Source organism: Nannospalax galili, unplaced genomic scaffold (assembly GCF_000622305.1).
Source record: "Nannospalax galili isolate Female #2095 unplaced genomic scaffold, S.galili_v1.0 scaffold155, whole genome shotgun sequence".
Classification (NCBI taxonomy): domain Eukaryota; kingdom Metazoa; phylum Chordata; class Mammalia; order Rodentia; family Spalacidae; genus Nannospalax; species Nannospalax galili.
This window is the reverse complement of record NW_008339923.1, coordinates 7,745,277-7,768,626: the sequence shown is the minus strand read 5'-3', so window position 1 is coordinate 7,768,626 and position 23,350 is coordinate 7,745,277. Positions and strand designations below refer to the sequence as shown.

At 47.6% G+C, this 23,350-nt stretch overlaps 1 protein-coding gene and 1 pseudogene across 7 annotated transcripts in view; one reads left to right on the top strand and one right to left on the bottom strand.

Moving 5' to 3' along the window:
- The window catches only part of LOC103735440, a 9,786-nt pseudogene extending 8,829 nt beyond the window's left edge, over window positions 1–957 (bottom strand).
- Window positions 1–21,114, top strand: part of Ddx11 (DEAD/H-box helicase 11) — a 47,908-nt gene extending 26,794 nt beyond the window's left edge. The window contains exons 6-28 of one of the 7 annotated variants that reach the window (XR_003849789.1): window positions 2,079–2,124; window positions 3,001–3,108; window positions 3,797–3,884; window positions 4,276–4,481; window positions 6,215–6,367; window positions 7,040–7,086; window positions 7,442–7,521; window positions 8,659–8,703; window positions 8,823–8,890; window positions 11,705–11,743; window positions 11,939–12,059; window positions 12,151–12,282; window positions 12,740–12,852; window positions 15,798–15,870; window positions 16,199–16,302; window positions 16,912–17,061; window positions 17,329–17,397; window positions 17,506–17,606; window positions 18,450–18,534; window positions 18,817–18,895; window positions 19,048–19,202; window positions 19,298–19,491; window positions 19,571–21,100. Coding sequence is in view for 5 of the 7 variants with exons in the window: in XM_017798569.2 (XP_017654058.1) it covers window positions 2,079–2,124; window positions 3,001–3,108; window positions 3,797–3,884; window positions 4,276–4,481; window positions 6,215–6,367; window positions 7,040–7,086; window positions 7,442–7,521; window positions 8,659–8,703; window positions 8,823–8,890; window positions 11,705–11,743; window positions 11,939–12,059; window positions 12,151–12,282; window positions 12,740–12,852; window positions 15,798–15,870; window positions 16,199–16,302; window positions 16,912–17,061; window positions 17,329–17,397; window positions 17,506–17,606; window positions 18,450–18,534; window positions 18,817–18,895; window positions 19,048–19,202; window positions 19,298–19,327 (2,092 nt within the window). In the remaining 2 variants the exon portion in view is untranslated. Of the gene's footprint in view, window positions 1–2,078; window positions 2,125–3,000; window positions 3,109–3,796; window positions 3,885–4,275; window positions 4,482–6,214; window positions 6,368–7,039; window positions 7,087–7,441; window positions 7,522–8,658; window positions 8,704–8,822; window positions 8,891–11,704; window positions 11,744–11,938; window positions 12,060–12,150; window positions 12,283–12,739; window positions 12,853–15,797; window positions 15,871–16,198; window positions 16,303–16,911; window positions 17,062–17,328; window positions 17,398–17,505; window positions 17,607–18,449; window positions 18,535–18,816; window positions 18,896–19,047; window positions 19,203–19,297 lie in introns of all 7 variants that reach the window. The other 6 variants (XR_003849790.1, XM_017798569.2, XM_029564310.1 and 3 more) reach the window with 6 other exon arrangements.
- The last annotated feature ends 2,236 nt before the right edge of the window (window positions 21,115–23,350 follow it).

Here is a 23,350-nt window from a genome sequence, read left to right as displayed (position 1 = left end):
CCAGAACCAGAAGCGGTGCCCCTGGAGCCCAAGAACCGGACTGAGCTGGTCTGGGTGAGAAGGATCAGGAAGCAGTATTGGTTCCCCAGGTGTCTGGGGCCCCAAGACTAGGAATGGCGCAGGGCCCAAACCGAGTTTTCTGTTTTTTAAAACACTAATCCAGTCACCCACATTGTGTGAAATTCTTGTCAGGATTTTCTTCCCGGGCTGGAAATGACTGGGGATTCACATGAGCCAGTGTGATAAATTCGTTCTTCTCCAGGCTTCCAACCAGGATGCAGATTTTTTATTCCAAGCCCACCCATTCTAGGTGCTGTTTTTCTGTTGATGCACTTGCTAGAAGTACAATATAATGCCTCTATCCCATCAAAATAACTGGTACAAATGCCTCTTCAACAGCTCTTAAGTCTTTTACTTCTTCCTGTAATTTCAGCTTACCATAGAATGAGGTGAAAATGTCACTTCAGTCAACATGTCTTGGTGCAATACAACATCAATATCAGCACCTTTTGTGTGTACACCTAGTATGTAAGATCCAAATGTAAAAATTTTTCCTGCAACATTTTCAATTACAGATTGTGAAAGATTCTTGCTTTCACTGATTTGTTTCACCAAGTTATTTAATTTTCCCAAAATTAAAATCCTGTGCTGCAGTTCCTCTTCGTCTTCAAAAACCCCAAAGGATTTCAGAATCTTAATGAGCTTCTGTGTAAGGCAGTTAGTTTCCTTGGGGGCTGCTAAGCTGATAGGATAGGTAATGGGTAATGCCATAATGCCTCTGCTGTGGCTGTGCTGCTGCTGCTGCTGCTGCCGTGGACATGATCTACCGAGGCCAGAGGGACAGGGAGGCCTGCCTCAGCCCCAGGACTAACTCAGTCCCGAACCCATGCCCGGGCGCTTTAAGTGCTGCTTCTCTTTCCCTTTCGTCCTTGAAGCAATTACATTTTAAAAAGTTTATTTCAGGCCAGGCATGGTTGTGCACACCATTAATCCCAGCACTTAGGAGGCAGAGGCAGGCAAATCTCTGTGAGATCGAGGCCAGCTTGGTCTACATAGTGAGTTCCAGTTCAACTGGGGCTACAGGGAGACCTTGTCTCAAAACACAAAACAAAAAATTTAATTTCAAGGCAAAGCCTTTGTTTTTTCTTATTCTGTGTGATACTCCATTAATTGTGTTCACGTACGAGACTTTGTTTTTTCCCTGGAGCCTCGATGGATACTGTTGGCTAAACTTCCCTTTCTGGTCCCAGTGCAATGGGACTCTTCTTAACTTCTGGGAAGGGGAGGCTGAAGCTCTGCGAAGACAAGACCTGTGGTCAGAAGTGACAAGAGTCTCACTCATTCCGTTAGGCAAAGTGGCTTCACTCAGGAAATGTTCATGGAGGGCCTGCTGCTGCCAGGTTCTGCTATGCACTTGGGGTGCAGCAGAAACAGGAGAAACCTGGCTCACAGCTTGTGCACAGGAGAGGAAACAGCAGGAGTAAACCACTGTGAGTGAGATGGGTGTCACTGTAATAAGTGAGGTGGGCAAAGCCCCAGTCACAGCAGGAGTAAACCACTGTGAGTGAGATGGGTGTTACTGTAATAAGTGAGGTGGGCAAAGCCCCAGTCACACTCCAAAATGTCAAGGAAGAAGTAGCTTTGTCGATGCTGAGCTAGATGTGAGGGACAGCAGGCCAAGCTGCCGGGTGGCCTGTGCGTATAGCGGAGCCTGTGAGATTGCCAGGTTCAGATACCAAATCCAGGCTTCTAGCATGTGACGTGGTTTGAGGGACCTCAGGTCCTTCCTCCACTCATCTGTGTTTCCTAGGTTTCACAGACCTGTGCAGCAATGGAGTTAGCGCCTAGAGCTTTGCTGGGGCGTTCTGAGGGGCAAGGCTATGTCCCCTCACTGGGCTGTAACCACCTTTATTTTGTGTTCAGAGCTTGCCTCTCAGCCCTGTTGGTTTCTGAGGAAAGGGACTCTCTTGTGTTTGTGGCAGCTGTCCAGAGCTCATGGCACTGTTTCTAGTTGTCCTGAGTTTGTGTGTTAAAACTTTTCTCCATATTTGTTTTCTGTGTCTTTATCACACTGTCAGAGTGGATGAGGATGAAGATGACTTGGAGGAAGAACATGTAACTAAGGTAAGCTGCCCACTCCTTGGATGCTTCTGTGCTGGGGTCTAGGTCCAGGACCCTCTCTACTTCTAGTATGAATGTACCACAAGTCATTCCAGTTGCTTCTCAGCCTCTTGTACATGAAGAACCTCCCAGCCTCTGAGGTGTGCTTTCCACATCCAGAGCATGGCTTCTCCCTGCTGTCTTGACAGTCTAGGCCTCTGGAGGGAGGCCCAGGAAGGAGCAACCATTCTGGGCTAAGGGGTTTCCTTCTCCAGTGGGTAGTGGTGAAGATGAGGAAGATGGAGCAAGTGCACGTTATTCTTGGACTCTCACAGTGTGCTTATCCTCCTCTTGCTTGTATTTTTGTTTGCATGGGGTTTGGTGAGCTATGTATGTCTTTGACATCCCACAAGTTTAAAAATAAATGGTTTCATTGAAGGCGTATCTTTTCTGTTGAAATTAAGTATCCTCTGGTTTTTTCTTCTCACTCTGCTGAATCCTAGAGTAGCTAGAATCTCCAGCTCTGTTTCCGCCTTTCCTATTAGGAGATGCGCATAGGGATTAACCTTCCACACAGGCTCCCCAAGAGTCTGATCTTTTTCCATTCAGAATCAGCACTGTGGGGAAACTCACCCTCCTTGTATCATGAACTCTTCCTGAGTGAATGGGCTAGAGGTTGGGCATGAACTGTGAGAGCTGAATCCTGGTAACTGTCTTGAACTTTTAGAACTGAGGTGGCTTGGGCAGTGCTGGGCTCGCATTGGGTGTGATCTGATGTGAGCTGACTTTATATCATCTCGGGTGTGCACTTGCAGCCATCCTCCCTCCTCCTGCAGGATCTCAGGCCAGAATGGGAATGTTAAGAGCCCTTTCTTTGAATCCCCTTTTTCCAATAACCAGATTTATTACTGTAGTCGGACACACTCACAGCTGGCTCAGTTTGTGCATGAAGTGAAGAAGAGCCCTTTTGGTAAGGAAATCCGGCTGGTCGCCCTCGGTTCTCGACAGGTAAACAAAGGGGACGGATCTCAGCCCAGATTGTCCAACTCCTTGCTTTGTGTCTTTGTCTTTTTGCTCATGTATAGAAAAACAGTGGGGTGGAGCTGGCTGGCAATAAAGCCTCTTCCTGGGGCTTGTTTGTTCTTTAAACTTTAAAGAAGTAGTCTGGGGCGGGGTGTGGTGGTGCACGCCGGCAGGTGGATCTCTGTGAGTTCAAGGCCAGCCTGGTCTACAGCTGGGGCTACAGGGAGACCCTGTCTGAAAAAGACCAAAAAAAAAAAAAAAAAAAAAAAGAAGTATGCTGGACTGTGGGTCACTTTCATATACTTTGGCCCCAAAGAAGCAAGTTTGAAAACAATATAATATGGAAAAGTTTATCTCTAGCTGCTCTGCATATCTCTAGCAGTCATTGATGCAAAGCATGGTGAGCTCCATTTTGGAAACAGAAGCCTCAATCCCAGAAAAGGGTGATGAGGTTCACACAGTGTATCAAGGGCACAAACATGGTTTTTGTTGATTTAAGGTGGTAGAAGAGCCACTTAGTGGCCACCGGAACATGAAGGGTGGAATCTGTGAGCAAGGGGAAGAGGGTAAAGATGAGACAAGATACTAGGAGTGGACTGGGAAGTGAGCTGGTGATAGAGGCTTTGCTCATCGGTGGGAAGGACATTAACTTCCCTCTTCTCCTGCCATGAAGAACCTTTGTGTGAATGAAGATGTGAAAAACCTGGGTTCTGTGCAGCTTATGAATGACCGCTGCATGGAGATGCAGAGAAGCAAGCACGGTAGACACCGGGACCCCGCATGGCCTTGAGTAGAACCCGATAGGGTGGGAGTGGCAGATGTGTTGGGGTGGGGTTGGGCAGGTCCATGGACACGAAGGCTGCGTTAAACAGAAATAACGGGTAGTCGGGTCTAGTTCCCTCCAAGTCCCCCTTCTTGGGAAAGAAGGTCCGTGTCAGGTCCCAGGACATGGCTTGGAGGTGATTGTTCTGTCTCATTATGGGGAGCAGAAAGTGAGATCCCGGAGTGTTCTGATTAATCCACAGTAAGCAGTACTCATAGGGCTCTCACGCTGTCCATGGGAATGAGCCTCAGCATCCCCTCAGCTCCCACATGACCTAGAAACAGCTGTGCTCCTTTGTGTCTTTGTTCTCTCCAACTGCACCACTGCAGAGAAGAAGAGAGTTAGGGACGATAAGTCAAAGAAGAGGAGGCAAGAGACCCAGATGTCCTGTCCCTTCCACAACCATGAGCAGATGCAGCTCCTCCGGGACAAGATCCTGGTGGAGGTGAAGGATATGGAGCAGCTAGTGTCCCTTGGGAAGGAAGCACGGGCCTGCCCCTACTATGGAAGCCGCTTTGCCATCCCTGCTGCCCAGGCGAGTGCTCTGGAGACATAAGTAGTTTCTGGACTTACCAGGGTTTAGGACACAAGGTTTCCTCATTCCTCTTTAGTTTGTCAGGATGTCCCTTACTCAGGCTAGCTTGGCAACCATGCTACACTGCATACTGATTACACATTATCATGTCCCCTAAACCCTAGAGTCCCCAAGAATCCTTGTTGGCTTTGGGCTATAAGGTAATTGGCATTAGAGTTCAGGATATAGCAGCCTGAAAGAGTATGCATTCCTAAGAGGCCACGATGTGAGGATGCTTGGTAGGAGCTGAGCCCAGACCATGAACATTGCCTCTTCCTGGACACATGTCACTCATAGGGAGTTCTCTGTCATATCAGAGATTTAGGCAGATTTGTAAAGAGAGAGAGCAGAGTGTTAGTATCATATTGTGCAATGAAATGCTCACCTACAGATTCCCCTGAGCTGAGTAGATGTGCCCTGGGGCCCAGAAAGGTGATTTATCTGTTCTCTGATGGGCACTTGATGTTGGCAGCCATGTTAGCACCTGTGCCTTGAATTTCACTTAGTAAACTTTCATGTTACTAATACCTGTGGATTTTATGTGTTTGGGGGATGCACATATATCTACGAGTAGTCATGCACGTCATGCATGTGTGTGTGAGCCCATGTGTGTTGGCAAGAGAACAACCTTGGGTATTGTTCCTTGGGTGCCATCAAGGTTTTTCTGAGAGAGGGTCCCTCTCTGGCCTGGAATTGGTCAAGTAGGCTAGGCTGGCTGTCTTGTGAGTCCCAGGGATCTACCTTTTTGTTGCTGGGATTGCAAGCACCAGCAGTGCCACCATCTCTGGCTTTTTTTTCTTTTCCCCATTGGTTATGTGGATCAAACTCAGATCTTCTTGCTTTCAGTGAACATACTTTACCAACTGAGCTTTCTCCCCACCCTGTTAGTAGTCCAGTAGTCTTGTAATTGGGAAATCTTCATAGGACTACACACCTACAGGTTTCATTTTTATTTATTTATTTTTACTGACCTTCTTTGCACTAATCACCACTCAATTGTCAAGCTCATTTTACTTAAAAAAAAAAAAAAAGTCAGGGCTGGAGAGATGGCTCAGCAGTTAAGAGCACTGGCTGCTTTTGCAGAGGACCCAGGTTCAGTTCCCAGCATCCACATGGCAGCTAACAATCATCCATAACTCCAGTTCCAGAGGATCTGGCACTCTCTTCTGACCTCTGCAGCCAGTGTGTGACACAGGTGTATTTAACATCCATGCAGGCAATGCACTCATACATGTAAAATAAAAATAATAAATATTTAAAAAAGTAAAAACCAAGAGTCACAGAGGTTTGACCCCTGACAGCCACAGAGCTGAGAATAGCAGCTCCAGGAACAGAGGGCAGTGGTGATTTCGGTACACAGTGTTTATCAGTGTACTGAGGAACTCTGGAGGCCCTAGGGCTATCATGTGGTCTTAGGTGAGGCTCACTTCCAGGGACTCCATTTCCTCCCCACTCATTTCCTTTTGGTGTCTGATGCACTACAGTTTTAGTTCCACACACTTGACGTCAACCATCAGAAGGTTTGTTGTGAGAAGCAGAGTACTGCACTGTGGCATTCTGACTTGCATACCCTTGTACAAGGTATGAAAAGGAAATTAAGTAACTGCCATGGACTGGGTAGATGATGATAGGATAATTCCTATGCAGTTGAAATACCAGTTGCTTCACTGTCCAGTGGCCCCTCTCCCCTGCAGTTGGTGGTGCTGCCCTACCCAATGCTGCTGCATGCTGCCACCCGACAGGCTGCAGGAATCAGGCTTCAGGGCCAGGTGGTCATCATTGATGAGGCACACAACCTGATCGACACCATCACCAACATCCATAGTGCAGAGGTCAGCGGTTCCCAGGTGGGTTGGACTCTCGTGTCCCGTGGTGCCTGCCATAGGGCAGAGTGACGGAGGTCATTCCTTTAAATGTCTGGGTCTGAATTCCTCTGGAGATGGGGCTTGGGAGAGTGCAATAAGGACCATAACCCTGTCTTCTTATGTTCACTTGCAAGTGTGAGATTCTTGGGACCCTGCTTGAGCAGAATGACTTCATTCTTTCACCTTCACTGGTCCTTCTGCTTGGATGCTGATAACTAGTTCTCTGTCAGTGGATGGTAGTGTGAGGGAACAAAGTTCTCACATGTTTGCATCTTATTATTGATGCTGCTTTGGAGATCTTTAATGGAGGAGTGCATTAATGGGTGAACTACCTTTGTTCCCATCCAACTACTTGTCAGCTTGAAGCTCCTTGTGTCTTGAGCTGGCATTCCCTAGACATGGAATAAGGATTCTTTTTTTTTTTTTTTGTCTTTTTGAGATAGGGTCTCCCTGTAGCCCCAGCTGTCCTGGAACCCTGGAACCCACTATGTAGACCAGGCTGACCTAGAACTCACAGAGATCTGCCTGCTTCTCCCTCCTCAGTGATAGGACTAAAGGCGTGCATCGCCACACCCAGCCGGAATAAGGGTTCTTAACAGAGATCACCTTAACCAGATCCTGGGCTCCCGTTACATGGTTCTGTTTTCTCCCCAGCTCTGCCAGGCGCATTCCCAGTTGCTTCAGTACATGGAACGATACGGGTGAGACACTAGTGCCTGAGGTAGAAGGTGTAGCTGTGCTCAGCCTCAGTGGCTTCCTGGGTCAGCCTTGGAGCACAAATTGGGAGTTACTACCAGCCCATGTCTCAGAGGAATGGGTTGAATTGGTGTCAGGTAATGAGTCTATCCCTGTGTGTAGTCTGCATTCCTTAGGCTTCTTGGGACAGAGCAGCTAGTTCTGAAAGCCTTTGGTCTTGGCCAACCTTTTTACCTGGGGGAAGATTTAAAGTGATAGCCCAGTTTGACAGGCAGCAGGCCGAAAGGCTCCATGGCATCAGGTGAGGGAAGCTGCTGGGCAGCGCCAGCCACCATTCCAGGTCTGTTGCTTCTTCCTCAGGAAGCGTCTGAAGGCCAAGAACCTGATGTACATTAAGCAGATCCTCTACTTGCTAGAGAAGTTTGTGGCTGTTTTGGGAGGTAGGAACACTGTCCCCTGGCTTCCCCTGGTCTGTAAAGTATGCTGGTCTTGAATACCAGTCAGGAGACTTAGGACTTTTATGCTTTTAAGAACCAGCTTGATCCTTGATTTATGATATTTCCCTTTTTTCTAGCTTAGTTGAGATATTTGAACTTAGCTTTTCTATTTGTACTTTAGTGTCCTAGTTCATTTCCCCATGGTCTTCTCCCTGTTCTTTAAGAAACTTTATGGTTCTGATAAAGTATAAGAAAAACACATAATGTTTTGTGAGATAGTTCCAGCTACCTGGCATGTTCAGAGCACGGCACACAGGCAGTTTTATTTTCCATTGTGAGGAGAGCAGCCAAGGAAGTGTAATCCTCATTCACAGAGGAGAAACTATACTCAGACCTGCCTATGGTTCATGAAACTGGAAACTACTGTCAGGAATCCAGACTGCTTTGGTTATTTGGGAATAGCACCATTTTATTTATTGTATGGCAGTACCTTTAAAGTCTTCTCTAGAAGCTGGATTTTCAGAAAGCCATTGAGGCTTTTGTTTTTAATTTAAAACTTTTTTGTTTGATTTATTTTTGCTTTATGTACATGAGGATTTTGCCTTGATGTATGTAAGTGCACCTATGTTGTGCAAAGTCTGTGGAGGCCAGAAGAGGACATCGGATCTCCTGATCGCCCATGTGGTTGCTGGGAATCAAACCTGGGTCCTCTGAAAGAATAGCCAGTACTCTTTAACCACTAAACCATTTTTCCAGCTGTTAGGACTTTTTTAGAGGGATCTTGTCCTATGTTGGTACTCCTGGCTTAGTTCTGTGTCTCTGCCACTGCACCCCGTCATGGGGTTAGAGCCTGTTCTCTCCCTTGTCCTGCTCAGAGTGGCAGTGGAATGCTGCCAGGCCCTCCCTCAGTACAAGAAGAATGATATGGCTTGGGTTTAGGTTCTATTTGAAAAGTGTGGGTCATTCCTGCAAGGCTCCTAGAATCTCCTGTCTTCTCAGTGTGGTCTTTGTTGTAATAATCAAAAGAAACATCTCTTGAAAAATGAATGTTCCTTTTAGTTGGTGAGGGTAAGGAAGAGTTGAGAGCTCAGAAATCTGCAGAAGACAACTGCCATGACCTGTTTGAATTCTCTTTTATAGGCAACATTAAGCAAAATCCGTCTACACAGAGCTTCTCCAAGACAGGTGAAAGGGCTGTTTTTAGTGGGCCGGGGTGATCTAACCACTTAGAGCTTCACTCTTGTACTGAAATCCAGGACCTCAGGCAAGTGACCAAACCAGGCTCTTTGTTTTTCTGCTGTTAGGAACTGAGTTGAAGAGCATTAACGACTTCCTCTTTCAGAGCCAGGTGGACAACATCAATCTGTTCAAGGTAAAGGGCCTCACCTCCTGATATGAGCAGGTTGGGTTTACTTAGGGCTATCTATGGAAGGAGAGCTAGCAATGTAGCCCAGTTGTAGAATAATTGCCTATCATGACTGAGGCCTTCAGTTCTACCCTAGTCACTTGATAAAATAAACATAGAAGAAATAAAATGCAGATACTGTCCTCAAGCAGCCTAAGGTCTGAGGATCTAAGTCACAGACCTAGGCAAGTTCTAAAACCTTAAAGTAAGTGAATAGCAAGAGCCAAATGGTCTTCACTTAGGTTGGGAGTTGTAGGACTTGGCAAGGAAGATTGTTCTTTGAACACCCGGGTATCAGCACACCCTGCGCACTCTCTCCATCTCTGTCTTCCTTCTGGTACTGTTTCTCTGGTGGATTGTTTTCAGATTGTAATCTGGACTCCCATCTGTTCCAAATGAGTGGGGGTGAGAACAGGGACTCTATGACCTATGTCCCCGTCCATTGGTGCTTTGGGTTAGATGGGCACCTTGAGCTTTTGCTTATACTGACCTTGGCTATCTGCTGCCGCTGTCACAGGTGTTGTTTAGCCATTGCGTCACAATGTAGTGATTCTAAATTCATTAATACTGCCTCCATAGAGGTTGTCCTTGTGTTCTGGGCACTGTACCAGGGTCTGTTACTTTGAGGTAGGAGTTAACCAGGCTCAGGATGGTAGCTCAGGAAGATAACGGGCCAGGTCCACATAAGAGCAAACCAAGGATGACTAGTTAGAGCCAGTGGCCAAACACTTCTGGACCCATTCCCAGACTCTGCATTCTTCCCTTCCTGCCGGCCTTTCTTTTTCAAACCACCTGTCCCTCAGACAAACCACTTTTGGTCACTGTTGCACCATCATCCTGCCAGATATGCTGAAATTCCATCATCCTTGGTCCTTTCTCCTCTTTGTGTTCCAAATCCAAATCATTGACATGCCCCATGGCTCGAGTTACCACAGCTTTTCACTACCTCAGTTGCTATGAGTTCTGTGGCTGCTTTTCTCTCTAACCTTGCTTTGTTCTTCTTCATTTCTTAGAACATACTTTATAAATTCTAAATAAAGCAGTTTTAACCAAAGGATACCAGTCAGTGTAGAAATCTTTACAGGTTCCATCTAGCCTTGTGTTCTTTCATTGTGAGCTGATCTGAGGCACCAGCCTCTACATGCTATACACAGCAGGGAATTTGGCCTTCTCTGGAACAGGCCTAGGCCCTTACCCCACCTCCTGCTTTTTATAAAAGATTTTGTTTATTTATTTGTTTGTTTATTTATTTATTTATTATTGATTTTTGGTCTTTTTTGAGACAGCTTCTCCCTGTAGTCCCAGCTGGCCTGGAACTCACAGAGATCCACCTGCCTATGCCTATGGGATTAAATCGGCTGGGATTAAAGGTGTGTACCACCATGCCTGGCTTATTTATTTTTTGAGAAAGGATCTTATGCATCCCTGGGTGGCCTGGAACTGTCTATGTAGTACAGGCCCGTCTTGGAACTCACAGTGATCCACTTGCTTGTGCTGAGCTGAAAGGTTTCACATGCCCCACCTTACTTTTTTGTTTGTTTGTTTGTTTCTTTGTGTCTTTAAAAATTTTTTAATTGAATTTTTGTACATTTAGTACTTATTAATCAAATTTAGACTCCCTCTCTGATCTATGCCCCTGTGGACCTGATGTAATATGTCATACATATTAAGCCCTATCCAGTCAGATATCTTTCATTACAAATTCATCCACTGGAGTCTAGTCAGCCTCTCTAGAGATCATCACTGGCCTTACTTTTTTGAGATGGTGTCTCACTATTTAACCCTGACTGTCCCGAAACTTGCTATGTGGATCATGCTGATCTTTAAGAACTCAGATATCCAAATACCTCTGCCTCCCATCTGCTTTGATTAAATACCTGTAACACCATGCCTGACTTATTATTTTTTAATTATTATTTTTTATTTTATGTGTATGATTGTATTGCCTGCATGTATGTAAGTACACCTGTGTTGTGCAGTGCCTGTGGAGGTCAGGAGAGGGCATTGTTGTTATGGACTGTTGTTAGCTGCCGTGTGGGTGCTGGGAACTGAACCAGGGTCCTCTGCAAGAGCAACCAGTGCTCTTAACCATTGAACCATCTCTCCAGCCCCAGTGTTTGTAAAATTTTTATTTGTGCTCATATATGATGTGTGTATGTGTGTGGATTCTTGTTTGTGAATGTTGATGTGCATTTGCCACAGCATGCATGTCGAGTTCAGAGGACACTTTCCCATTTTCTTCCTTGTTTTCTACTGGTTTGAGTCAGGGTCTCTTGTTCTTCTACTGCATATGCCTGGTTAACAATTTCACAAGCTTATGGTCTTCCTCCTTGTCTTCACATCCATTTCATAAGATCACTGGGATTACAGACACTCAGTAACTCTGACTTTTGCAGACTTTTGAAGTCTGGTTCACATGCTTTTGTGACAGTCACTTTTACCATGGAGCCATGTCTGCAGTTCTTGGGCTTGTTTTTATATCATCTCTTATATCCTCAAGGCCCAGTTTATATGTGGGCACTGGGCAGGAGAGCAGGATACAGACCTTGTCTTGAATACCCTTTGAGTGGTCAGATTCATGTGGACATTTGTGACGAGGTCATGTAGGTGAGGCCCCTATGGGAAGATCTGTGTTCCTAGGTATAGTAGTGCTGTGACCTCAGAAAGTAGATCACCACTCTGAGGGGTTAGTGAGTCATGCTGCCTTGGTGGTATGGGGTGATCTAAAGATCACAGTTTGCTTGCCTCTCACAGAAACCTATATTGGCCTTGGTTTTGCAGGTACAGCGGTACTTGGAGAAGAGCATGATCAGCAGGAAGGTACCATTTCCTGTGATCCTGGCAGGGAGCCAGAGTCACCCTGCTTACTTCCCTCAACTGCCCTGGGGATTCCATATTCCTTTCTCCAATATCCACAGTGAAGAATGATTTCTGGTTGGGGAGGTGCACACCTAGCTGGTGTCTCTGGTTCAGTGCTATACTTCATTTCTGTCTGTCTTTCTTGTCTATACACAGCTCTTTGGTTTCACAGAACGTTATGGAGCTGTCCTTCCGTCCTTTCCAGTTTCCAGGGAGAACCATAATCTGGATGGCTTCCAGCACTTCCTGAAGAGCCTGCAGTCAGGGCCAACTGAGGGTGAGTTAGGAGGGTGAGAGGGTAGGGCCAAGCATAGGCCCTTGCAAGCAGCATGGACCTGACCACAGGAAAATTTCCTCCCCAACTTCAGCTCCTGGAGACTCTGTGGAGGATGCTCAATCTGAAACTCCTCGGCCTCAATCCCCTCTGATGCACATTGAAGCCTTCCTTGCAGCTCTCACCACTGCCAACCAGGATGGCAGGGTCATCCTGACCCACCAAGGTAAATCGGCTCTTTGCCTGGCCCAGGAGCTAATTTGTAGCCAGGGAACCCAGCTTGAAATAATTCTACCCATACTACACTTCTATATGTGTTAAGGAGCTCCAGGCCTCCTAGGCCTTGGGCCAGTAGTGGCCCTGGGGACTGGTATGCAGAGGTGTTGGACAGTCTCAGGTAAGGTACTTAGAGAACCCTCTATCTTACGTTTGAGGTTAGGTGAGGTTGGTTTCAGTTTTGGCTTCCATTGTCTGAGTTCTATGTGGCTTGCACCAATCCGTCTCTGCACCTCATTTTCCACGCAGACCACAGTAATGTCTACCTCAGAAGGTTGTTCTGGAATGGAAATGGGGTTTGTTTTAAAGGGAAAGTGCTAGTTCATCCATCTCCTCCATGGGTCAACTAGAGCTTTTTGTGCTTAGGCTGTCCCATGCCTTGCCCCATGTGTCTGTCTGTTTTTCAGGCACCCTTGGTCAGAGCAGCCTCAAATTCCTGCTCCTGAACCCAGCTGTGCACTTTGCCCAGGTGGTGAAGAATTGCCGATCAGTGGTCATTGCAGGCGGCACCATGCAGCCGGTAAGGACTCTGCCATAGCCTCTTGTGCCCAGGTGGTGGGATGGTATCAGACACAATCAGGTGTCTTCCCTGTTTCCTAGACCCCTAAACAGAAATGGGCCAGCACCCACAGGCCCTGCAGTGCCCAGTAGGTGCCACTGGCATCCAGTTTTACTTCTTTTGCTGTTCTGCTGGTAGAGTGGGGGCTGTCTGGCTCTTTTCCTCCTGCAGTGTCTGCAGCAGGCTTCTCCCAGAGAAATTTCCCCTGTGGTCCCTGACTCTGACTTAGGCATCTCCCTCCAATTCCCTTCCTGCACCCACACAGAGGTTCCCAACTTCTCTCTCCTAACAACTTTTCATATGTATATTATTAGAAAATTTGTGTCTTTGTTGTAGAAATCTAAAACAAAAATGGGAATAAACATCAGAATTCTAGCAACAGATGGTTCATTTTGGTGCATGTTCCCTTTACATGGATGTACATATTTTTAGAACAAAACAAAATCACACTTCTACTTTATCAGTATAATTTGCTTTTTCTCTGTAACAGGATGTAGGTATTTTTCCTTGCCAGCAAATAAAGATTTATTCAAACTTACTGTGCTCTCTTTGTTAGTTGCCTGGAGTATTATTCCCAGTGCATCTCTTTGTCCTCATAGTACTGTCATAATCTGCACAGGAGGAGCTTCCTTATCTTTCTTGTCCTGCAGACCACTCAGGGCTTACACACTGCTGGGCTCTGAAGCACTGGTTCTAGGCTTTGCTGAAGGCTAGAATGTCCCATGTAGCATTTTGCACCTTTGTTGTTTTCTGTATTACTGATGATTGGCCATAGAGCAAGGTGTGTGCCTGGCAAATGCTCCACCTCTAAAGTACATCTCTAGCCCCCAGAGTTGTTTTTTTAATAGTTTACTCATTATTTTTACTTTTTGTGTATGAGTATATTGTTTGCATACAGGTAGGCGCACCTGTGTCATGCAGTGCCCATGGAGGTCAGTAGAGGGCATCAGATCCCCTGGAACTGGAGTTACAGACGGTTGTTAGCTGCCATGTGGGTGCTGGGAATTGAACCTGGGTCCTCTTCAAGAGGAGTCAGTGCTCTTAACCTCTGAGCCATCTCTCCAGCCCTCCCTATGGTTTCTTTATTTTCTACTTCTGTGTTCTTTTTGTGTGTGTGGATTTGTATATTTGTATTCCTCCAGTGTATTAAATTTCATAGTCATTTTTGATGCTGAAATCATTTCAAACTTGACTGGTGGAAGCCCCTCCCTCCCACCTCTTGTTCTTTTGACAGGACCTCTACGGGCTTTGAATGCCCTTGTTCTGGCTTATTTCTTTCTCCCAGGGCCTGGTATTTTGAAGAGTTCATACCTGACATATTATATGCTGAGCATATTACTCTTTCTATCCTGCTACTCCCTCTACTGTTACCTGTTTTCGTAGTGGCTGCCGCTCTCCCTGAGATGAGCTGGAATCTCTGTAATTTTGATTACATTTCCTTGGTGATCAGTGAGGTTGAGAACTCTCTAATATACTTATTGGCCATTTCTGTCGCCTGTTTTGAGAACTGTTCCTGTTCCTTTCATTATCCCACCGAGTGACTTGATTTCTGCTTTTTGATTTCCCTTTTTTTTTTTTTTTTTTTTGGCAATGGTACTTCACGGAGACATCACATTAAAAACATGCCAGATATTTTCTTCCTATTAAACCTTAATTGTATAAAATGAGGCCTAATCGTTTTAGCCACATGTATTACTTTTCTAAATTTCATTGGGCTTTTCTGATTGTACATTTATTGAGGAACCATTGTGTGCAGAATTCTTTTTTTTAATGATTTTAATTTTTTTAAATTGATATTGTGTGTGTGTGTGTGTGTTTCATACAGAACATCCCAAACAATCTTATTCATCTTTATACCTGCATCCCAAATCCACCCTCCAATAGCCTCCCCCAACCCCCACTGGAGCCCATATACTCTGTCATCCCTGTTACTGTCCACTGTGTTGTCAGTGCCCCCAGCTGTTCCCCTGTGCAAGTCCATCCACTGAGTCTAGTCAGCCTATCTAGAGTCCCTTGTTTTAGGAAGATCAGCTGTTCCTCATCTAGCAGCAATCATTTGCCAACATTTCTTTAGGTAAGATTGGGGTCTGCTGTCCATTTTCCCAGTTCTATGCTGGGTTACTGTCTGGGAGTATCTTGGTGCTTTTAGATTTCTGTATACTTGATATTATTCCATGTTAATTTTTATTTTATTTTATTTTTAAAAATATTTTATTATTTTTATTATATGTGTATGCATGTATTGCCTGCATCTAGGTAAGTGCACCGTGTCATGCAGGACAGAAGAGACTGTCAGATCCCACGGAATTGGAGTTATGGACAGTTGTTAGCTGCCATGTGGGTGCTGGGATTTGAACCTGGTCTTCTGCAAGAACAGTGTGCTTAACCGCTCCGCTCTCTCTCCAGCTCCCCCTGTTGATTTTTAAAAAATATTTACTATTTTTATTTTGTGTGTATTGACTGCATGTTTGTAAGTGCACCCGTGTCATATAATGCCCATGGAGGCCAGAAGTAGGCATTGGAACCCCTGGAAGTGGCGTTACTGATGGTTGTTAGCTGCTATGCAGGTGCTGCAAACCGAACCTGGGTCCTTTGCAAGAGCATTCTGTGCTCTTAACCACTGAGCCTTCCCTCCAGCCTCCATGTTGTTGATTTTGATGCATTGCCAGGGCTGAGAGCCAGTTGTACCAATTTCCTTTGCTACTCCTAGAGTTCTGAAGTTTCTGTCAAGACTGGGTGTGGCTATCAGTTCCTTCTTGGTAACTGGCCTTCAGCCTTTCCCTTGCACTTTGCTTTCTGTTGTGTGTACGTGCTTCCTCCGATCCCAGACAGCTTTTACCTGTCACTGAAGAGCACCCAACCTCCAAACTCTGGAGGGTCACAGTGCCTTCATGTTCTGGCTGCAGGTGTCTGACTTTCGGGAGCAGCTGCTGGCATGTGCTGGGGCAGAAGCTGAGCGAGTGGTGGAGTTTTCTTGTGGTGAGGACCTGTATGGAGGTGGGATGGCCAAGCACCCAAACCCTGTCCCCAAGGTCATGGTTTAGCCATACCTACGGCCCAAGGCAGAGGACACCACTGGATAGGAACCTTGTTCTTAGTGGCCTTGGTCAGCAGCACACTCCCCCAGGTGCTCAAGCTTATGCCCTGTTTTCTGCACTCATTGTGGCATTGGATGTGGGGAGGTGTGGTGTACATTACAGATTTCTGGTCCTAGCTAGGGAAATGATTTGGCACAGTGCTTTCCCTTGGCATTCCATTGTAGACTATTCTGGGCCTGAAGTTTTCCACCCCTCTTTGGTCTTACCAGGTCATGTGATCCCTCCAGAGAATATCTTGCCCCTTATCATCTGCAGTGGGCCCTCCAGCCAGCAACTAGAATTCACTTACCAGAAAAGAGACCTACCTCAGATGGTTAGTACCACCCTAGTTCCCATCCACCTGTGCCAGAGAGAGAGCTCTCACTAGTCCTGGCATTGGCACATAAGCAGATCCACTTCGGTGTCATCAAGGAAGGTTTGAGCCCCCCACAGAACTGCTATGCTAAGTATGTTTTCTGAAGTGCTCACGTTACAATGCAGCATAGGAGAAGGGTGACCATTTGGTGGGGTGGGGTCGGGTTGTGGGAGTGCTCTTGCTCAATGCTTCTGTCCTGGGCATATTGTAGGTCTTGGGGCACATCTCCATAGGCATGTCTGAGATGTCATATGCCTGTTCTGGATTATGCCTCCTATGACAGTGAGACCTAGAGAGGACTCAGTGGCATACTAATAGTCTGCTTCATTGATGGGGTACCAGTTTTAGGATGCGCTATAAAGGCAGGAAGTCACCAGAATCCCCAGTTGGGCAAGTCTTGTAGGAGGGAAACACATTCCATGCTATGAAAGGGGAAACATTCAGCCTCCATCCTCTTCTCTGGGGGAGTCAGAATGAGAGTTTCTGTCCCCTTGGTTTTGAGCTCAAGGGAAAGGAAGGTATCTGTGGGTGTGGCTTCCCTAGGGGCTCCTTGTCTGCCATCTGCAGATGGATGAGACAGGTCGCATTCTCTCTAACCTGTGCAACGTGGTCCCTGGAGGGGTAGTGTGTTTCTTCCCGTCCTATGAATACCTTCGTCAGATCCATGCCCACTGGGACAAGACTGGTCTGCTGGCACGTTTGTCTATCAAGAAAAAGGTGAGTCAGCCCACAGTCAGACCTCTGTATGCGAGGACATTGCCTCCTGTAGTTCCTTTTAGCGACTCCCAAACTTGATTAGGGATGGTTCAGATTCTCCTTGTTCCTTGTCCTGCCACTTCCAGGCCAGAGCACTTGCCCCCGTGTTTCCCCAAAACTTGACTACATCAGGTTCCATCCCCAGCCTGAAACCTAAGGCTTTGAGTGTCCTGAAATTCAGTCTTCTGAAGGCCTTTGCTGGGAGGCACCAGTGTCTTCTCTTCCCAGGTATTCCAGGAACCCAAGAGAGCAAGCCAGGTGGAGCAGGTGCTGATGGCATATTCCAAATGCATTGGGGTGAGAGGCAGAAGTGAGGCTGGGTGCAGGGATTGTGTGTGCCTGGCAGCTGGGAAAAGTGTATCGCTCCCACTTTGACTCAGCCTCTTACCTGGTTCTTCTCCACAGTGCTGCAGTCAGGCGGGTGGTCATCTGACAGGGGCCTTGCTCTTCTCTGTGGTCGGAGGGAAGATGAGTGAAGGGATCAATTTTTCTGATGAACTGGGCAGGTAGGTTAGTGTCCTTATCTCTGCTGGGGCTTAGGGCCTGGGGTGCTGCCTTCTGAGTCATGCCATAGGGTTTCTGCTCAGGCTGCCTGCTTGGTGTAAGTGACTGTGGGTAGAGTGTCTGAAACGCCTCTCCATACAGTTCTGTGGAGCAGAGAAGTACGCAACCATGACTTGATCACAATCTAGTTCTTTAGCTGGAAACACCCAAGTGGTAGGTCATGTCCTTGAGCTGAAAACACCCAAGTGGTAGGTGCAGGATGGGATATATTGAGCTAGTAGGCACAGTTTGAAGTATGGAGAGAGCCATAGGGGCATACAAGTGGAAGGAGGAGCTGTACATGGCTCAGTGAGAAGAATGTTTGCTGAGAAGGTCAGAGGACCTGAGTTCAGAACCATAGCACCAACATGAAACCCAGCATTGGCTGTATGTGCCTGTAACTCCAGCATTGGGGGAGAGTTAGATAGAACCTGGGAGCTTTCTGGCCAATTATCCTAGCTGAAATATTAACTTCAGATTCAGTGAGAAATCATGTCTTAAAAAAGTAAAGTTGAGCAGGGCATGATGGCATATACCTTTAATCTCAACACTTGGGAGGCAGAAGCAGGTTGATCTCTGTGAGTTCAAGGCCAGCCTAGTCTACAGAGTGAGCTCAGGGGCAGCCAGTATGCACAGAAGATATCCAACATCTTCCTCTGACCTCAACATGTGTGCCCGTGGGTATATGTAGGACACCCCTACATATGCACACACATCATCTGTAGGAAATAGGAACTGATCATATGTATGTGAGGATCCCACAAGGGACTGAGTCACATAGCTGTTTGCCATGTAAACTACTATAGGTGTGTGGTGATGGTGGGTATGCCATACCCCAACATTAAGTCTCCAGAGCTTCAAGAGAAGATGGCCTACTTGAATCAGATCCTTGTGAGTACTTGCCTGTTTGAGAGGGTGAGAGGAAAGGGCCAGGGAGGAAGCACTGTAGCAGCTCTAGACCTGGGGTATCAGGGCCCTGGATTATGACTGTCTATTGTGTAAATGTTTCTTATCCACTCTGGATATTTCACAGTATAACTCCAGCTCCCTTGATCCTCTGTGTGATATAACAAAAATGTTGGGTCGGGCGCATGAAATCAGACTTTGCTCCAAAGTCTGTGGTACCAGACAGGAGAGAGAAGATTGTGCTATATTATCTTCTAATCTTGTCAGCCTAGGACACCAGGTGACATCCCACCAGGGAAGATGTTGATGGAGAATCTGTGCATGAAGGCTGTCAACCAATCCATAGGTAAGCTTGAGGCTGCTGCAGAGGACAGATGAATGGTTGGAGGATAAAGTGACCTGTCATACTTCTGAGGATGTGGGGAGGGAGGGTACCTGTCACATTTGCAGTGTGGAGCCAAGTTTAACTGAAGAACTCCAATCTCTGTGTCTACCCAGGCAGGGCCATTAGGCACCAGAGGGATTTTGCCAGCATAGTGCTTCTGGATCAGCGGTATGCCCGCCCTCCTGTCCTGGCAAAGCTACCAACCTGGATCCGAGACCGTGTTGAAGTTAAAGCCACGTTTGGCCCTGCCTTTGCTGCTATGCGGAAGGTTAGGCCTGCTTCCCTCTACCTCCACCCCCACCCAGACCCTCAGACCTCCCAAGCCTGAAATAAGGCATCATATCATCTTTTCCCTCTCTGCAGTTTCACCGGGAGAAGACTGGCACTTCCTGATGGATGGTCACACCTGCCCCTGGAGTAGGCTTCTCTTTTGTTCTATCTAGGTGACTTGGCTTTTGTGTTAGGTCTAAGAAAGTGGAAGTCATACCAGACAGTGAGCCTACACTGGTCTAGAGGCAGTAGATCCATGTCCAAACTTACATGGAAAAGCCACCAGGGTAAATGCAGTTCATCCTGAAGGAACAGTAGCTGGGACCAGGGAAGCTCATCCTCTGAGACAGAGTCTCCCTTGTTTAGGTTGACTTTCTGCCTGACTTCTCAGAAGACTGGAAGCACCAGCCTCTGCCCTCTTCAGAAGGGAGGCCCACCCTGTCTGTCCTTTCTAGGTTATATGAACTATTCTGGATCTTTCTCTCCTGTCTAAGACAAAGACGTCCCCTTTGCCAGGGCCCTGGAGTCTGCAGGATCCTGACATCCTGGCCACACTAATAGTTCTGTCCCTCGTGTTCCTGCCCTGCCTTACAAACTGGATCTCCCTTGTTTGGTTACTGTTCTTCCTTCAAGCCAGTGAAACCTCCTTCCCTCAGCCACCTGAGCAAATACCAAGTCTGTACACATTAGTAGTTATGCCAAGGGTCATTAGATACTCAACATGATTACATTTATTGTCCCTGTGTCTGACGCAAAGACATTTTTGCCCTTGGAGAAAGATCCCTACATCTGCAATAGTCCCAGGTCTCTTCTTGTTTGAACCCAGAGAAAGTTTTCCATCTCCTCAGATATTGCCCCATTACTAAGACCTCCCAGATGGGAGGACAGTCCATCTTCTGAGGAGCCATCTGTATCTGGAGGGGTCACCATTTATTAAAGGGCCTTGAGACCTGTCCCATACCCACCACATACAATTCATTTATGCACCAAACTCGGGCCAGGCTTTCAAGCATGTGCCAGGCACCCACCAGACATGAATCACATGTGTGCCGCATGCACCAGACACACATCATGCCAGCGACAAACATGCACCAGACTCCCATAACCAGTGCCATGCACGCACTATGCCCGGGCAACCTGCATGCATCAGGCACCAACCAGTCATGTACCAAACCCTCGCCAGAGATGCATCACACACCCACAAAACACATTGTGCAGCGTCAGCCACCCAGCATGCATGCGCTAACGCACCAGAAACATTGGGCCCTTGCCACATGCATGCGCCAAGCGCATATCAGACGTGCACCAGACATTGTCCCACTTTATTCAAAGCCAGTCCTCAGTCAACATACCAGGTGAATATAGCATGAGATACTTGTGAAATGAGAGTTCTTATAATCTTGGAAAACAACAAATCTTTTATTTTCAGCCACTCTATCTTGGGATGGCTTGTTACTATAGCTTGTTACTGTGAGCTCATACCCCTTATGAATGAATTCAATGAATGGACAGTGAATGAATAGCAGATGTGTGATGTTCTTCTGTGCCTGGAAAAGTGAGTTCTCTGAGAACAAAGAACAAAGAACTTGTCTGCCTTGAATGAGGAGCTTGTCTGCCTTGTTCTCTGGGACACCTCAAACCCAGGTGGGTGTTCCTGCCCCTTGTAGAGGCCCAGACCTGAGAGAGGAGTGATTGGTGCTCAGTCTGTGGGGGCATAGGAGTGGGCTGGTGCATTTTCTCTCTCCCTTCCCTCCCCCCTCCTCTCTCTCCCTCCTCTCTCCCTTCCTCCTCTCTCTCCTCTCTTTTCTCTCCTCTCTCCTCTCAGTGGAGAGGGCAGGCACAAGGCATGGGTGAGTATACACCTTGGGAGGCCAGTCACAGGGCTGTAAGGGGTGTGTGCACACTGGGAAGGCCACTCCACGGTGGTCCACAGTACTCAGGAGTCTACTATTTGCAGAGTGACAATCCTTCCCAGGGGGAACTTGAAGTGTGTTCCCTGGTGTGACATGAAGCATCCAACTGGCTGGCTTGCTCTGTGTGTGTCTGTGTCTGTCTGTCTGTCTCACAGGGCCAAGTGACGGCGGCGCATCTGATACAGTAGGCAGGCCTAAGAGGAGGGCTGGTGTGAGGCACGGGGTGGGTGGGGGCCTCTGTGAGGGCTGGGCTCAGGTTGAGGGCTGTCAAGTCGACTGAGCAGGGCCAGGAAGGAGGGTCTGGGAGGGTCTGGGAGGGGAAGTATCTGGAGTGCAGAGGTGAAAGACAAGAGGGGAGCCCTGGGGGGGCGGGGCAAGTGTCAGGAGGTAGAGGAGGAAGACCAGGAAGAGCATGGGACCAGCTCAAGAAAGAGAAAAATATAGGGTAACTTAAACCATGGGTGAAGAATAGTGAGTGGTAATAGGCAAGAGAAGGCGAATTGAAGGTGAGGGAGAGAAGCTAACAGAAGAGAGGAAGGAGGGCAGGAGCCAGGGAGGAGGGGACTGGTAGGAGAGAGTGGGAAGACAGACCAGGGCTGAGGAGGAGGGCAGGGGCCTGGGGAGAAGAGGGGTGAAGAGTGCGAGGGAGAAGGGAGGGAGAGAGAGGGGGTGAGGTATAGTTAGGGGGAGGGACAAGAGGGGCAGGGAGAAGAGGGGAGGGAGGAGGAGGAGGTGAAGGGGTATGCACTGTGGGGGTGAGGACAGCGGTTGGAAACCTGTCAGGGAGAGCAAAAGGGGAGGAAGGAGAAAGTGAGAAAGTGGGGGAAATCTGGAAAGATGCTGGCAGAGGAAAGGAAGGAGAGGGGAGGCGAAGGACGGGGGAGAAGGGCTGTTCATGGTGCCTGCCCCTGCACCAGACATGCATCATGTGCGGGGCGTGCACGTGCTAGACATGGATCGCGCACCGGACACGCATCACGCACGTGCCACACAGGCACCAAGCACTACCAGAAACGTACTAGACTGACGCCAGACAGTAGCCAGGCACGTGCCACACACACACACGCACGCACGCACAAGACAGGTATGCAGGGTCAGGCACCCAGCATGTATGCGCCAAACACGCAGCAGACATGTCAAGCCTGCTCCACATGCACGCTCCAGGCACACGCCAGACTGAAACCTGACTAGGAGAAGAAAAGGTAAAGGGGAGGAAGGAGAGGGGGAGAAGGTGGGGAAATCTGGGAAGAAGATGCTGGCAGAGAAGGAAAAGGAAGGAGTGGGGAGGTCCAGGGGCAGGAAGAGTGTTCATGGTGCCTGCCCCTGCACCAGACACGCACCAGACATGCATCACGCACGGACCAGACACGCATCATGCGCCAGATGTGCACCAAACTCCATCAGACAGGCGCCAGACAGGCATCACGCTTGCGCCAGACACACGCCAAGCATGCGCAAAACTTGCTCCAGGCACCCCCCCCCTCAGCCAGGAGCCAGGCAGGAGCAAGACGCACCAGACGCGCTGAACAAGCATCTTCAATGCACCAGACAGGCGCCAGGCAAGTCCCAAGCACACAACTGGCACGCGCCAGGCATATGCCAAACATGCCAGAGAGGCTTTGCGAACGCACAGACTTGACCGAAACGAGTCGTCTACAGGTCTGAAGCACCAGACATGCTTCATTCCCACACCAAACACGCATCACACGCGGTAGACATGCATCATGCCAGCGCCATGCACGCACGGACAACGTGCATGTGCCAGGCACGCACCAGGAACATACCAGGTACGCGGCCAGACACACCATTCAGTTAGGTAGCTTGTTTGACAGTTTGGGGGTTGGAGGTTTTCCACTAACTGTAAGCAAATTATCAATGTGACAGGTCCATGTGCCTCATGGTCAACTTTCTTGAAAGGGCAGCCTCGAGATTCAGTATCTGGTCCTGTTTATCATTGGCCAGGGCTTGTTCAGCTGCATTAAAGTGACTTATCAAGGCCTTACATGGGCAACCAGGTGACGTGAAAATACTGTAATACACAAGAGCTTCCATAGGATTTTATAGAAGATGGATATCCTAGAATCTTTACACTATCCCTACATCATTTGTTTGTTCCATGTAATAAAAACACCTGAGTACTTTAATTCAACACAAAACATGTCCAAGGATAAACATGATACAAATAATTTGGGCAAACCATATGGTCATGAAATACTGCCATAACCTTCATATT